Source organism: Coccinella septempunctata, chromosome 2, assembly GCF_907165205.1.
Source record: "Coccinella septempunctata chromosome 2, icCocSept1.1, whole genome shotgun sequence".
NCBI classification, from domain to species: domain Eukaryota; kingdom Metazoa; phylum Arthropoda; class Insecta; order Coleoptera; family Coccinellidae; genus Coccinella; species Coccinella septempunctata.
The window spans coordinates 2,538,213-2,555,667 of NC_058190.1; the positions used below are offsets into that span (position 1 = coordinate 2,538,213).

Sequence of the window (17,455 nt, forward strand, 5' to 3'; positions counted from 1 at the left end):
ATTGAAAAAAGAGACAGGGTTTCAAGTACTATTTAGAATTCAGGTCCGCTCATTCAAATAGTTATACCCTGATATTCTAAAATCCACAATACGTCAGACGGTAGCGAACATATTCAATGTAAGAGAATTTATATAATGTTTCATCTGAATCTAAACGACTTAAATTTCAGCTGGATATTTCCACAATCAGAAAGATTGTGAATGAAGAGGATGACAAAGAATTTCCTTCTATTGGGAGACCCAAAAAGTGGTGGCATTTGAGAATTTTATGTTTGAGTGAATTAATGCGAAAAGTTTACTACAGGATTTTCGATAAATGTCATGGGATTCTATTTTTCATTTGACTTGTCCTATACAATGTAAATGTCTTAAGGTACTAATAAATACCTTATATTTATTATTACATCAATGTATTAAGATGAATAGCCACAAATACGCGCAAGTTGCCCTGTTACTTGTTTATTCATGTGAAATTTTTGGTCAAAGGTGAAATTCATCTTAACTTGAAACTTCCTTCAATTCCTTTTACTTATATTGATGCAAGATGATTTTTGTTGAAGAATTTAACATTCTTGTAATTATGTATTTGTTAATTCCTTCGGGAGATACCCATTCCCAACCACTCCATTATATGCATTTCATCTTCGGGTTAATATTAATTTAATAAGAGATTCGACATTGTGATAAAATACGTGATAACAGAAACTTTCACGTAGAACGGGCAATATAGCGTTGATTTAAAACCCAAAAATGTTTTGACAAGCGTCATAACCCCACATTTTCATACTATACAGAGTGAAATGTGTCAAATTTCCATGGCCAACCGACTGCTAAAATAAAAGTGAATGAAGTATAGAAACACAGATATTTCAAGGCTACAATGAAGGAATAGTATTGTCATTATTTCAATAAAGAAACAAGAACGATTGGTTGAATATTTAATGTGCACAAATCATCCGAGTAATTCCAATACTTGTATTCGAAATTTTATACTTCATCGGATGCCATTTCACCATGCCTCTGTACACTAATTCCTCTTGTCTCCGACTTCTCAGGGAGGCCTTTCTTCGTTGTTCCGTCTTTTGTGATTGCATTTGGTTTCATCGTCGAGGAGCCCTCGTTTGCGGATAGACTCAGGGCTTCGGGGGGAACATTGGTGAGTTGATTATATAGTTCCGTAGTCTGTAAATAACGGAGAGAGAAAGAGATAATCAGGATATTGAGTTTTGTCGAGAGGAGTTTCCTGGAATGCAAAAAGTGTTATTGGATTCGTTTCTGTATTATTGGCCATTTGTAAATATCTTCCTTTTTTTAAACTGAAACAATTAACCATCGGGCAAACAGTAATAGAATCGCTGTAGGAAAACTAGGTCCTTATACTTCAGAGCAACACTGACAAAAAAAATTAATTTATCTCGAATCACGACAGTTAAACAAGAAAAAGAAATTCAAATTTCCAGGTTCCCTTTGTACCTGGAATCAGCTTCCGTTAAGTCTGGAAAGGAAATTAAACGTGATAGTCAAGGATACGGAAGATATAAGAAATATATACCCTCATCTGTTGTTTAATGATGACAAATTTTGTAACTTAGACAATATGTACAGGGTATCCTATAATTTGGCGTTTTCCAATACTTGTATACTATACATAGGTGAAAACGTTGAGAGTAGTCCTGGGATCGATTTTCGTGAAAAGTTCATTAGTGGAAACCGCTTCACGATATCTTCATTTGTCTCTGAATGATAACCAAATTTTGATATTTTGTCGATTTAAAAAATGTGCCATAACTTTTTTATTTTCGAAACTATCTAGAAACGTGTTCTAACACACACTTTTTCACTACTACTACTATGAGACTACTGAAGTCGATAAGACAGACATGAAGTCTCGTGGGCTCTAGTGTCCTTTCCTCTTTCGAATTATACTAACTGACAAAGAAACTGCAACACCTAGAAGGAGCTGTATAAATTTTAAATTTTATTTTGGTAAAACTCAGATAGTATGGCAGGGGTTAAGTGAAATTTGGAAAAAAAATCGTGAAGGTTTTTTCATAAAAACATATTTTGTTACTTACATATTGTAGTCGTTTCTTGCAAATTTTTTAAATTTTACAACAAACCAGCTGCTCGAGGAGATCCAATGTTGATGTTCAGTTGTTGTTAAGATGCCTAGAGCACGTGTACGTGGAATTTATCGCAAGCTAAGTGTATTTGAAAGAGGTCGACTTATTGATTTATGGAAGGCGGGGTGTCATTTCAAGAAATCGCTAACCGTACGGACAGAAATCCAACTACTGGTATGAGATGTTGTCAAGCGTGATTTGATAATACCCAAAATCGAAGAAGAGTAGGCACCGGACGTCGAAGGGGCACAAATGAAGTTCAAGATCAGCGTTTAAGACTTATGGCCATTAGAGACCGATTTGCGACAACTCGATCTTTGGCTGATGAGTGGTTAGGAGAACAAGGCCATCCTGTAACTGTCCGAACGGTTTACCGCCGTATAAGGTCTTTTGGACTGCAGCATTATCGACCCCATCTTGTGTTACCTCTTACGGTTGAGCATCGCCGGCAACGATTACAGTGGTGCAGACAACGACAACATTGGAATGTGGAATGGCATCAGGTCGTCTTTTCTGATGAATCTCGATTCTCCTTGGGTGCACATGATGGCCGAAGAAGGGTAAGACCACGTCGAGGAGAAAGACGTGAACCTCATTTTGATGTTGAGCGTCATGTACACCGGACAGTAGGCGTTATGGTATGGGATGCTATTGCACATGGAAGTAGATCACCTTTAGTCCTTTATTCGAGGTCACATGAAAGCGCTGCGTTACCTTCAAGAAATAGTGGAGCCATACGTTCTGCCTTACCTTAACCGGCTTGAGAATCCAATATTACAGCAAGATAATGCTCGACCTCATGTTGTCAGAGTTAGTTCAAACTTTTTTGAAGCGACCCATGTGAATCTTTTGCCATGGCCGCCCAGATCCCCCTATCTTTCGCCTATAGAGCATGTTTGGGACATCATGGGTAGAAGGCTTGGAAATTTACCCCCCATCCCCCCACGGACTTTGGCGTCTCTGAGACATGTACAGGTAGCTTGAGATAGTATCCCTCAAGAAGAAATAGACCATTTTCTTGCATCAATGCCAATACGTGTTGGGGAGTGAATAGATCACCGCGGTGGACAAGCACATTATTAAATTGAATAAAATTTGTAAACCCTTCGTTTTTCTTCTTCAAATTTTAATCATTTACTGATTGCTATACCATCTCTGTTTTACCAAAAAAAATTAAAATTTAAACAGCCCCTTCTGAGCTGAGCATCGGATGATGATGGAACTACAACAAGGCACTGTTGGTACAAATATAATTTGCACCGTATGGAAAAGACTGCAGATGAGATTTGCGGCTATGTGGATCAGAAGCAGAAACAGCTGAACAAATGGTATGCAACTGTCTAGAGCTGGCTGGCCTAAGATCCATGCATATGGGGAAACCGGTCCTGGATACTCACGAGGTAAAGCCAAAGCCCCTAAGGATGTTATCGGTTTAACACCATTGACGACCTCCTTGGATTCATATGAATGAGTAGGGTAGAGAACAAAATATCTACATGGTCGCAGTTCCTGAAAGGCTAACCGAGCCACAGCGACCCCGGTTCGATTTGAAAAAATGGAGAGATTTCGGGAGCCCTATCATTTGTTGGGCACTGTATTCCTCACTCACCTCTTTGGGTACGTTGGGATGGCTATTGATGAATTCCCCGATTTCCTGCATATTCTGATGGAATTTTACCAAATCTCCAATGAGAGCCAGACAGAGTGTAGCGTTCAGAATACTGTTGATGTCATGTGGAGCAAGAAGGGATGCTTGATTGAAAGCTCGCAAAGCATTTACTGGATCCTGCAATTCCATCAGGCTACCTGAAATAGAATAACGTATTTATATGTAGAGAATCACTAGTACTATTACAAAAGGAGGAGAAAACCCCTGAAGGAGAGTGAGCTCTTACCAATATGGGTAACAGCCCTGATCATGAATTCGGATAAATGATTGGGTAGATACATAATCTACCCGACGTTTCTTGACTCCAAGGTATAAATTATCAGTATTTCTGATTTAATTGGGATATTGCTTTTTTAAATAATGAGAAAAATACTTCATTCAACTTAAAACAGATTATATGATTTTCGGAAAAATGAGTTTTTAAACCGCGACACTTATTTCGCTATCCCACTAACATATTCAGGTAGATGAAAGTAAACTGAAACATGTATTAGGTACTTTACGAAATATACAGGGTGTTTCATGAATCGTTGGCCATAGCCTAATAGTTTATGCGGGTCATCCAGGTCATCCAGGTCAAAAAACTTGCTTGTTTTGTACCCAAAGGTTATTACTTTCGGAGATAAGGGGTGATTCATGAAAATTGGACTAAATTTGCGATAGCCATAACTCTAAAATGCAAAGTCCGAATATTGTTAGGGCAGTACTCAGAATATCACGATTTTTCTTTCAAGCTGCAAAATTTATATTTTTCACATCCCCAGAAATTTCGTTATTGCCATGTAAAACTGCATAAGTTATTCTAACTAATTCAATTTTCACTTTGCATGGCACACTTGTCACAAGAGAATAAGAACCTGACAAATTCATCTTTCATGTAATTTTTTCGAAATGCGGTCCTGTTTTATTCCTTTGGTGATATTATTTATCGCCCTCTGTTAGGATTTTGAATTTTTTAAAACTCTGTTTAACTCTTTTCCATTTCACACCACCAGTTTCCACTGTGGGTGCGTGAAAAAGATATTGAAAGTATGCATAATCAGGATATGAATTCTTTCGGACTTATATTTTGAATTTAGATTGAAATGAAGTAAGCCAGCATAGAAAATATAATACGTGAGTGAATTCGCTTTGAAACTCGAAAAATTTTGATAAATTGAACATCAGGGGGATGCACTTCCAACATATGGTTCAGGTTCTCGCCGATTTAGACTAGTTATGCAATATCTGAACAACCACTTTCCGAACAGATGGATAGGAAATAGGGGACCTTTGGCATGGTCCCCAAGTTCCCCCGATTTAACGTCTCTGGGTTATTTTCTGTGGGGTTATCTGAAAGAGGAAGTGTATTGCCAAAATTCGAGGTTACTGGTTCAGTTGGAAAGCAAAAGTGGATGCTTGAAGGGAGGGAGGTGTAGCAATGAATCCGACCTTTAGTACTAGGAAATTGTCCGATGTATCTGGCGTTTCACACACAACAATCATGAGAATCCTTACATATAATAAATTCCATAGATACGATTGGTTCAGGATCTGAATGAGGATGATAACTACTTCACTTGTGTGAAGTAGTTAGTAAAATGATTAACTATTTTGGAGATTCCTGATTTAGTTATTCGCATGAAAAGGACAGGAGTTCAGTTACAATTATTGTAACGTTCTCAAGGTTAATTAAATTGTCTTCTTTCTAGAACGTCTTATTTATTCACACAACCAATACATTCATTAATCTACAACTACTTACTCTTACTTATTTAAACCCTCACTGATATACTTTCACTACTTTGCAATTCGAAAGTCTTTGAAATTCACTCTTCACTCCGCTCTCTAGATAGAACACTCACTGCCGCGGGGTACACGGTGCGTTTCTTTTATATCGATACGCCCCGGATCAAGAGCTTTCCGGCATAGGCGGAAAACGTGGCTATGTTTCCACTGTTTTCGAACGGCGCAGTAGGAACGTATTCAGGGGATTCGGACGTTAAATTATTAACACGTACTTATAGGTAGGTATATCCTTTGTCATGCTTTTCATTCATAATCTTTCTGATTTTGAAAACATTCAGATACAATATATAAGTCGTTTATATCGAGATAAAACCTAACATAGATTTACTTATAACGTGCGTTCAAAAAAATTCGCCGTCAAGTAGGCTATGGAATTTTAAACGTTGATATTCGGTGTCTGAACGTAGGTCTTTTCTTGAAATACTTCTTGAAATCTTCCCAAAATGTAAACAATAATGACATTAGATATCGATTGAAATTTATTCTGGGAGGATTCTGCATTTCTTCATAAACTTTTTAGGGTTTTCACTCCCAATCTCTGAAACAAAATCAATTAAAAATGAAATCAACGATTTGCTTCTGCGTAAATTCTTGCACTAATTTGTCAGGAGCAAATTAACTAGAAAAAATTGTTGCCTGACAATGAACCGAAAATATATAACGTTGAAATTATAATTCTAGGTTGTAACGTTTCGGAGTCTATATCAGACTCCTTCATGAGACGAAAAAACTATTTTTGAAAATCTTCTGAATTGTCGCTTTTTGTTTGACATTAATTGTCAACACACAGAAACAGAGACTGCATAGAAACGTTGATTCATTTAATTTTGAAATTACCGGATGACAGTTCCTTCTTTAGTAAATTGATCCAAATATGATCTATTCCTACCGAACAATTTGCCAAATTATTATCTTGATCTAATAGAATATACGTAGACTCTTTAATTTTTCGTTTAAAATGGTCTGGTTCCGTCATTAAAATTTTAGTGTTGTCCCAATCCATCATGTGGTCTCCCGTATTAGAACAAATGTGATCTGCGATTTGTGATCGATTAATTTCTCTATTTTTAATATTATTTTTATGTTCGCGTTTTCTTATTTCTAGAGGTCTGTACGTTTCACCTGTATAAGTTTTACCACAAATACAGGGTTGTAAATACAATTTTTTGATTTTTGTTTTTCGTTCAAAGGTTTAGTTTTCGTTTATATAGATCTTAAATCATTTTGCGTAAAGAACAACCAAATTTGTTGAATGTAATTCCTGATGTTAATGGCCTTTCAGAAAAAATAAGAAGAATCGGTTCGAAGTTCAACATACGAACTGTTTTTAAAACGCAAAATGATTTAAGATCTATATTAACAAAAACTAAACCTTTGAACGAAAAACAAAAATCAAAAAATTGTATTTACAACATACCCTGTATTTGTGGTAAAACTTGTACAGGTGAAACGTCCAGACCTCTAGAAATAAGAAAACGCGAACATAAGAATAATATTAAAAATAGAGAAATTAATCGATCACAAATCGCAGATCACATTTGTTCTAATACGGGAGACCACATGATGGATTGGGACAACACTAAAATTTTAATGACGGAACCAGACCATTTTAAACGAAAAATTAAAGAGTCTACGTGTATTCTATTAGATCAAGATAATAATTTGGCAAATTGTTCGGTAGGAATAGATCATATTTGGATCAATTTACTAAAGAAGGAACTGTCATCCGGTAATTAAAAAATTAAATGAATCAACGTTTCTATGCAGTCTCTGTTTCTGTGTGTTGACAATTAATGTCAAACAAAAAGCGACAATTCAGAAGATTTTCAAAAATAGTTTTTTCGTCTGATGAAGGAGTCTGATATAGACTCCGAAACGTTTCAACCTAGAATTATAATTTCAACGTTATATATTTTCAGTTCATTGTCAGGCAACAATTTTTTCTAGTTAATTTGCTCCTGACAAATTAGTGCAAGAATTTACGCAGGAGCAAATCGTTGATTTCATTTTTAATTGATTTTGTTTCAGAGATTGGGAGTGAAAACCCTAAAAAGTTTATGAAATAATGACATTAACCTATACATCGTAATTTTATATGGAAAGTGGAAAGGCATTTTTAAGGAAAGTTAATTTCGCCAACAATGCTAAAAGAATTTGTTCCATTGAGTCAGATCACAAGAATCCAAACAATCTGAGGCGGTTAGAAAAATTCTCCCATTACTCATCAAATTCAAAGAATCAAGTATAGATTATATTCAAATAATAAAAAAGTAATTACAATAGCAGCACTGCATTGAACCCTGAGAAAAATGTGCCCTATGTTACAGATAGATTCATGATGCCCTTATCCGACGCTTGTTGACAATCCAAGAAGGTGAATATTTACATTTTTCGTTTTCCAATTCATACTAAACAATATTTAGTGGGCGGTTAATAAAATCTTTTGTGTGAACGTCCACCTAAGACGTTATTTTCGCCCACTGTGAGCCGTCTGTGACGCCATGCCATTGCCTAGGCCAATCGACTATGTCCACAAAGGTACTCATAGTGGCGATGATTACAAGCGAATGGAAATGCTCTCTCGGCCCACTTGAAAACCCATTTTATGGATCCATCATAATTAAAAAACGATATTCTATGCTCGGGAATATGTGAAAAATGGTTTAGTTATTAATACACCATGTATACCACTTTGATTCATTCTCGTACCGTGTCTATTTTTATATCATGAAACGTCGAGATTATGGTGCCCTGCTAATTACCTACATGTATTGGATAATCCGCAGCTCTGCAAACAACATCAAAACCGACTGCACTGATGAAAACAATTATTAGTAGATATTCTCTTTCGAGTTTATTGACAATTGTTATTATGTATTAGTTTGTCATTGGTGGTTACCATATATGCATTCCCTGATTTATTTTCGTAATGCTGAAATCAATGATATTTTATTTGAATGTAACTGTAATAAACAAGGATCAACGTTTAGTTTCATTGTGAGTACGTTCTCTTCTGGAACAGAAAAGATAGATTTTCAACAAGGGTACAACAAATGACAATCCTTTTAGAAATTTTTCAACTACAAAATTGGCAATAACAGGAGATGCTGGATTAACCATTGCTGTTGCATCGACATGACAGAATTGATACCTACCCAAAATTTGAGTTCAGATTATTCAAATATTTTGAATTTTTACAGAGTGAATAGAAAGCGGCTGAGTGAAAGGATCACATGAACATAATATGTGATGTGTTTCGGACGCGGCTGAATTGTTATGATGTTGGTCATCAAAGATTAATCATTATAGAGTAGAAAGATAGGAAACGCCCTCATGTCGCTAGTATTAAAAACCGACTACATTTTGGCCAGTGAAAACACATTTGACAATGAGATGGCGCTAAAAACGTATTGTCAATACAGAAAAACTGTTTAATAACAGTTTTCTCTTTTATCATTGAGGGGTGCGAAATTCGAATTGTATTTCTTGTATTCAATTTCAATATTGACCTTGTTGAGACCAGAAAACAAACATCCTGAGCGACAAAACAAAAGGATGGTTTTGTTTTATGACCAGGATGTTAGTTTTTATCTGAACATTGTTTGGAATCGATTGATATCAATGAAATACGCTGTTGGATGTGATAATTTTTTTTTGCAATCTATAAAAAATTTACAAAAATTTTAAATTATGGACAACGAATAGAACTTTGACTAGGATACAAGAGTACATGGTTATCTGCCATAGTTACGTCAAAGGTGTTTTTTCTATGAAAACGTTTCGAATTAATAAACTGAGTTGAATTTTTACAATTTATATCAGAAATTGATATGAACCAACATTCAATTTTTCGTCATAGGATACACATTTCCGTTACTTACATATAATTTACAAAATTTTTAGAACCACAATTGAAAAAAACCTTCCAGAGGTATACAAGCCTTGTATTCAAGCCCGTCAGTATAATTTCTTCAAGCTTTTTCATGATTTCTTCATGGTCCCTTTATGACACAATATACAAATTGATTGACGAATGAACTCTCACAGAAGGTTTCATAAAACTTCGACTTTCCAAACAACAATTTGACAGTCACCCGATTCCCAAATCGAAATCCATAAAACTTTTGCATTTCTGAATATATTGAAGGCAATTGAGAATCTTTGAATGGACGTATAAAAGTCATAATTTCCCCTAAATGAGCCTTTCATGTAAGGTATGCTTCCTGCATACAACAATTTACGTGGATGAACAGTTCTCAATCGACTTGCAGTAAAATGTCCATTGCACATGGTGTAGTAAGTAGTGTTTGCAGGCCTTTACGCCTGAAAATTTTATCCACTTCGTAGCACTGATAATAAAAATCAATGAATGACCGAGTCACATGTTACCAGTTTTAATACTTACATTCCCATTTTCCTTAGTAAAATTCATTTTATTTTATGCACAGTTCTTCACCATACAATAATTTTCGAACGACATTCTGAGGTTTTCGCCAAGAAATCAGACAAAAATTTTAATAATCAGCAACTAGAACGGGCTTGAAAAACAAAAGGCGATACGACGTTGTCTATGGATACGAGAATCAAAACATTCAAAACCTGTTTGATCAAAATGGCCATATGACTCTTACATCTCGCAAAATGAAGCGGGTGTAAAGAAATGGAACAAGAAACAGATCCTAAAAACCTGTTCCACGTTCCATATCTCAGTGTAAGCAGAGGAAAAATGTCAACGGGGTACCATACATATCTTCGGATGATACATTAAAAAAAAACAGAGATAAAAACCTCAGAAAAAACTCTCTGTTTGCCCGTATAAGTGTAATGATGATGTATTTGTGTAAAGAATAAGCTGAAAATAATTGAAATTGAAGGACATCTTCTTCATATGCCAAAATCCAAAAACTTCCTCCCATTCTTTGTACTATGATGGTTGACGAAGAATAATCTGAAAACAAAAAAGAAAGAAAAAACGAGAGGGGTGTGTTGCATTTTATAATACTCATTAAATAATTTTGAAATTAGTAACCCAACTCAAAAAAGAATCGGTAACCGAATGAATACCTTCGAAACCACCCTGAAAACGATATATTCCACAACTGTTCACCAAGTGGTCTATAGTTTCTTCTTCTGCACCACACTCACATCTTGGACTATCAACAGCATTCCACCTAAAGAGCATGCTATTACACCGACCATGGCCAGTCCTCAGTCGATTTAGTGTACACCAAATTTTCCTTGGAAGATCAAAGCCAGGAACTTTTTTTGAAGGATCAGTAATCAAATCTTTATTAAAGAGATTACATGAATTCCATTCTGATTGCCAAAATTCTTTATGGTTATTAGTTGAATACAGAAAATCATTAGTCCATAAAGGCTTACGAGATTTTAATCTGGCACTTCTAGAATCTGGTAAATATGATAAAATTGGAAATGAATTTGGGTAGGAATGGAATTTATTCCAAGACTTCGAGACTGCCACCTGTCGGCGAATATGAGGTGGTACGATGTTTGAGAGAACGGGTAACCAATGCAAAGGTGTAGATTTGATAGTCCCCGTAACGATCCTCATAGAATCATTGAGTATGGTGTCGATTTTATTGACGTGAGCACTGTTGAACCAAACAGAGCAACAGTACTCAGCAGCAGAAAAAACTAGGGCCAAAGCTGCCGTACGAAGTGTGATGGCATCAGCACCCCATGAAGAACCAGCTAATTTTTGAATTATATTGTTCCTCGATTTTAATTTCAAACGTAAACTTTCCAAATGAACCTTAAAATTCAATGAAGAATCTAATTTTATTCCGAGATATTTAGGATTGAAATTATGTTGTAAAACATCATCATTAAAAGTTACTTTCAATTTTCTATATTTTTGCTGATTATTTAAATGGAAACAGGAAACTTCTGTTTTATTTGGATTAGGACATAACCGCCATTCAAGGAAATAATTTTTCAGGATTTCTAAGTCTTGCGTTAAAGTATTTTCTATTACTTCGAAATCAGAATGGCGAAAAGCAAGAGCAATATCATCGGCGTAAATAAATTTTTCGGAAGACGTATCGGGGATATCACATAAATATAAATTGAAAAGAAGAGGAGATAATACCGATCCTTGTGGAAGTCCATTATTTAAAGTTTTGAAACTACTGCTTTTATCATTAACAAAAACACGAAGTCTTCGATCAGATAATATATTTTCTATCAAACGAACCATTTTACCACATTTTAAGTGACTGTGAAGTTTAAAAATTAAACCATCTTTCCACACCGTATCGTACGCCGATGATAGATCTACAAATGCTGTTCCTGTTTTCTTCTTATTATTGAAACCCGATTCAATAAAAGTAGTCAGGCTCAGTACCTGATCAGAACAATTTCTATTCTTTCTAAAACCTCCCTGGCAATTTTGTAAAACATCCTCAACATATGTTTCAATCCTAAATTGGATCAATCTCTCAAGAATTTTAAAAGGGACACTTAATAAACTTATAGGACGATAATTATTCGGATCCGAAGAATTTTTACCATGCTTCAAAATTGCAATAACTTTTGCTTTTCTAAATTCAGTTGGAAAATTACCAGAATTCAAAATATCATTATAAAACGATAATAGCCAAGATAAAGCTTTTACTCCCAAGTGTTTTATGAATTCTGGGTAAATGCCATCAAACCCAGCAGCTTTTCGAGATTTCGTGCATCTAATTGCAGATTTTAATTCGTCCATATTAAAAGGATTAGAAATAACATCTACAATAGATGCCGATTTCCTTAATTTATGTAATTTTTTCCTCATGTCTTCAACTTTCGATTGGGAGATTTTAACTGTGTTCGCTACATTTACAAGTCGGCGAGCAATCAGTTCTGGATTCACATTTGAAGGGGCTTTAGTTAAAGGAGCAGCTTCTCCTAATTTCCGTAAAACATCCCAAGAACTCCTACTCGAATGAGTAAAATTCATATTAGACACAATTTCATTCCATTTTTCTTTACGACCGACATTAATAGATTTTAATAATGCATCTGATTTGTGTTCTGTTGGGGATCGTTGATATTCCTCATACAAACTTTCTGTTTCCCTTGACCAACCAGGGATATAATTTTTTCGAAAGCCTCTAGGAATAAATTTTTTCGCAGCAGCTTTAATAACACCCATAAATCTAAAGTAATTTTTATAAGAAGGACGAAACCATCTTATATCACTATCAACTTTTTCCTTAAAATTATCCCAGCGAGCTTTCTGGAAGTTCCACCTTGACTTAGGTAAGGAAGCATTTGTGTGAAGAATATTACCTAAACAGAGTAAAATTGGTCTATGTTGACTGTGTGGGAAATTATTTAAAACTTCACGGTTTACAGAAAGAGGTCTGGAATTTACATTAGAGGAAACTATACATAAATCTGGATTATATCCTCTGTTCCATCTGGCCGAATGAAAAGTAGGCCTATCTTTTGCATCGAAAATTAGATGAAGGTCGTTATTTTCAATCCATTCAGTTAAAGCTGTCCCATTATAATCGTTAACTGCATAACCCCACATAATGTGATGACAATTAAAATCTCCACAATAAATTGAAGGATGAGGAAAAATAACATCGAAATTTCGAGGCCAAACAGTATTGGGGGGTTTGTAAATATTGATTATAGAAATGTCATTAAGTTTGAAAGCAATGAAAAACACTCCGTCAATATCACCTTTTCGAATTAAGTTAATATTACCAATTAAAGAATTCTCAACGTAACAAGTCAGACCATAAATGGGAATCAAAAGATAATCAATTAATACATAACCTGCTAAAAGGCCTCTTTTTTGGAGTTGTTCTTGGTTTGCACAGTGAGTTTCTTGGAGAAGAATAATGTCTGCACCGCAATCAATCGATAATTTAGATAAATAATCGCCTTTGTCTTTGGAGATTCCTTCAATATTCAACGAAATAATTCTAATAATTCCACTCTCTGACCGGGAGATTCCTTTGGAACAGGTCCGGTCTTCCAAGTGATGATTCAATCGTTCTTCAGGTGTTCGAGGAACGCTACAGGACCCTAATGTTGGGGAATCATCTCCCGTAGATGTACGGTTATTAAACATTGAAAAATAATTAAAAAAATCAGGAGCAAATTAGAAAACTTCTGACAGCTATCTTGACATTAGTCATTGTTATTTTCAGATTGTAAAAGTTTGTAACACTCTTTTTCAAAAGAATATATATATCTCGCAAAATCTCATATGTCCCTCGAATTGACATTTTAACCAGTCTTAGGGCCTTAAAAACACATTTGAAACACAGATGGCGCTCACAACACTCTAGTCGCTTCGTTTCCCATCTTTCTACTCTATAATCTTTAGTTGGTCATATCTGTATGAGGAATGAAGCTGTCATTTTTATTGCGTCTTTCTGTCTCGTATATTTTTATACAGTTAAATGTACGTTCTAATTTATTAATTTTATTGTAAATATTTGACGATGATTTTATCTATACCTTGTGTATTCAATGATTTATGTTTTACACTTTTAGCCTAGAACAATTAACTAAGGGTAAGCCTCCACCAAAAGTTTCACAAACATTCTGTAATTATTGTATTTTAACTGTGAAGAAGTCTAAATATATAGACGAAACGTCGCTCGGTTAAGAAGTTGTGTTTCATTGGCCTATTTGTCCTATTTCCCATTATCATTTTTGACGTATATATATATTTTGTATGAAAACTCTTATTGAAACACCAAAATATTCACCATTCCTCAATAAAAACAAACAAAAGTGTATTAACTTTTTATTTACAAAAATTTACACCAAGGGGCGTATCGCTTGTTTGGAATTCCTAATAATGACTGTGAGTGTGTTGAAAACTAGACTATGTAATTGTACATTTTTAGTTTAGCTGCAATGCTACCAATACGGAGTAACCAATGTAGGATTAAAAATGCGCAATACTGCTGAGTAGAATTTTATCCTCATATCATCTGAATGAGGAAAAATTCAGGACCCTTGTCCCTCTCGAACAACGTGAAACCTAATAATCCACTGAAAACTAGTGAAAATGTTTCGAGTGGGAAGTTTTGCGGTAGCTTATATCAACATAATGCACGAGAGATTACCGATTTTCAAAACTCAGAGTTCCATTGTTAGTGGAAGAATGAACTACCTAATGCTCAAAAAAACTAAGCTATACGTGAGGAAAGCTATTACTTAATGGGAAAATATTCAGTTAATTATACTCCCTCGTGCTCTCATTTAAGGCAGGCTCGTTACGATGAAGCGCTGTAGTGTTTTCTCCCAATAGAATCTGAATGAGCAATTTGGTCGCTACAATCCGGTGGAAGTATGGATGTATTTTAACCCTTGGACAGTAGGGATAATTATGAACAGTTTTTTCACGAAGGAACAAGAATGAATTAGTCTCTAGATTATTTTTACCAGGTAGACAATGGTACATCATACAAGTGCGAAATTAACTTGGTGTTTTGAAAAGAATATTGTTATTTAGACTAACGACGAGTATACGCGAATCTGACAACTATTAATTGTCTTTTTTTTATGATGCGAATACGATTATGAATTCAGTACTGTTGGTAATGGAAAAGTAAAAATGTATAGAGCTTCATTATCAAATCGTACGCATTTATTCAATGACCACGTTTGATTGAACGAACCTTAAGCTCTAAAACGATGTTTAAGCATAGAATCTCTATGGACAAAGAGGATTTTAACCACATATATGATAAGCTTTTCACTTCTGCACGTGTTTCTTCATCGCTGCAGCTCCTCGAGGTACTTCTATATTAGATAAAAAACATTGAAAGGAACCCTGGACTCGATTTTGGTGAAAAGACCATTGGTGGAAACCGTTTCACAATATCTTCATTTGTGTTAAAGATATAATGAACTATTGATATTTTGTGTATTTCGAAAATGGGCTATAACTTCTTTATTTTCGAAAATATCTTAAAGCGACTCTTTCACTGGGAGTACGATACTATATTCAATTTTTTCATCTCTTATACTAAGGCTAAAAAAATAACTTGGTTATTTTAAATATGAATGCATTTTTGAATTAGCTTTTAAAAAATATATATACGTCGATATATTGATAACATGTATATTCAAGGCAAAATCAGCATACAAATAATTTCCAACTGTTGAGTCTCACCAACATTATTCAAGTTGAGTGTGATATGAATTAATGAATTACATGATTCCATTGAAGTTATAGATGTTTCAGTTGAAAAATGAAGTTCTATGAAAAGAAAGTTTAAATCGGCATCATAGAGAAGAAGATTTATTGTCAGTGGACATTTTTGTGGTCAATCTCTATCAAAAATGGGATTTTCACTAAATCTGATGTTGCCTTGATTGTGTAAGTATTATACAGGGTGTTTCATCATAAACTGGACAAACATAATAAGCTCGGTACATGACACCGGGAGAATCATTTTTGCCTTATGACATATACCTCGTTTTCGACGCATATACATGGTGTTCAACGTCATTTTTGAGCAATATTCTAATGAGAGTGATCAGTTATGTATGAACCTCAAAGTAACGGTTTCTAGTCACATCTGAGTATTAATGAATGCTCAATTCAGAAAAGATAAAGAACGTTTTCGTTGCCAAATCGAATTTCATTTTCTGAATGAACTTAATTTTTGAATAATTTCCGTGAAGATATTTTTTCATAAATCACCTTTTTTTTACATGTCTACAGCGAAAAAAAATTTCACCCGAAATTGTTGAAATGTTTTCCAATTGTACTTCCTTTTATACCTAACACGAATATGAAAACAGAATCGAAAAATATCAAACCGTTCCTTCACTGTAGCCGTCCAAATATCACGTAGGAACCTCTAACATAATAGAAAAATAACTAATTGGGTTTTGAGGCCCAAAATTTCTAAATTGAGTTGTCGAAATGTTCCAGATGTTATATGAATTTATGAAAATTGTTTTTTTCGATATTTATGGATTTTTTGAAATCGACAACATATCAAAATTTGGTTACATTTTCAAGACAAATGAAACTATCGTGAAAAGATTTCCACTAATGGACTTTTCACTAAATTCAAGCCCAGGACGTTTTCATCTATCTAGTCCGGAAGTATCAGAAACAGCCAAAATCATTTAATTTGGGATACCCTTTATGAGGTGATTCAATACGAAAACTTATTAGACCTTTATAGAAAACTTATAATAATTTTGTCATCAACTTCGTTACTGTATCTTCTTCTGTTTTCGTGTTATTGGCCAAAATTTAAATTTGGGTGATTTCACATTTATCATAATCTCCATTTCTGTTTATGCAAGTATGTTGACTTTTTTATAACTATCTAGTGGCGTTCAATTTTCTGATTTTTTCTGGAAATTTGGGATTTGAATTCAATGAATTCGTTGAAATTTCTTACAAATTCTGGTCCAAATCCGACAATATAATTTTCATGAATTACAATATTTTCAGTTTGTTCGTTGAATGAAAAAAGTTACGGTTGGAGCTGATATATATACAAGAGGAGCAAGAATTAACCTAAAAGAACAAAAAGCAGAGTTTCTGACCTGATATTGAATGTTCCGCTGTTGAAAATAAAATATTTGTTTTATAAATTTTGTTCATCAGCGAAGCCTGCGGAGTTTCGTACTTTAATTATTTGCGCTGTTCGATTTTTCATCACGTCAATACTTATTTGGTTATTTGGACAAAAAAATTAGATGGACAACTAGGGGCAGCTGTATAACGCCTGCGAAGTACTTACTTCGCGTACTGCTGTACAAAAAAATTGTTTTTGATAATTGGTTTACAACATCCACAAAGGAGAACAGCAATTTTTACCAAACAAAAATTTTTTATTCATCTTGTTTCAGATGTTGAGGAAGAACATCCATT

At 34.6% G+C, this 17,455-nt stretch overlaps 1 protein-coding gene across 1 annotated transcript in view; it reads right to left on the reverse strand.

The window, feature by feature from the left end:
• Window positions 1–925: 925 nt before the first annotated feature.
• Window positions 926–17,455, reverse strand: part of LOC123307354 (Bardet-Biedl syndrome 4 protein) — a 78,709-nt gene continuing 62,179 nt past the window's right edge. Inside the window, exons 9-10 of the mRNA XM_044889632.1 lie at window positions 3,733–3,929; window positions 926–1,182 (exon numbers count right to left, since the gene is read on the reverse strand). Of these exons, the coding sequence (XP_044745567.1) occupies window positions 988–1,182; window positions 3,733–3,929 (392 nt within the window). The 3' untranslated portion in view covers window positions 926–987. The remainder of the gene's footprint in view (window positions 1,183–3,732; window positions 3,930–17,455) is intronic.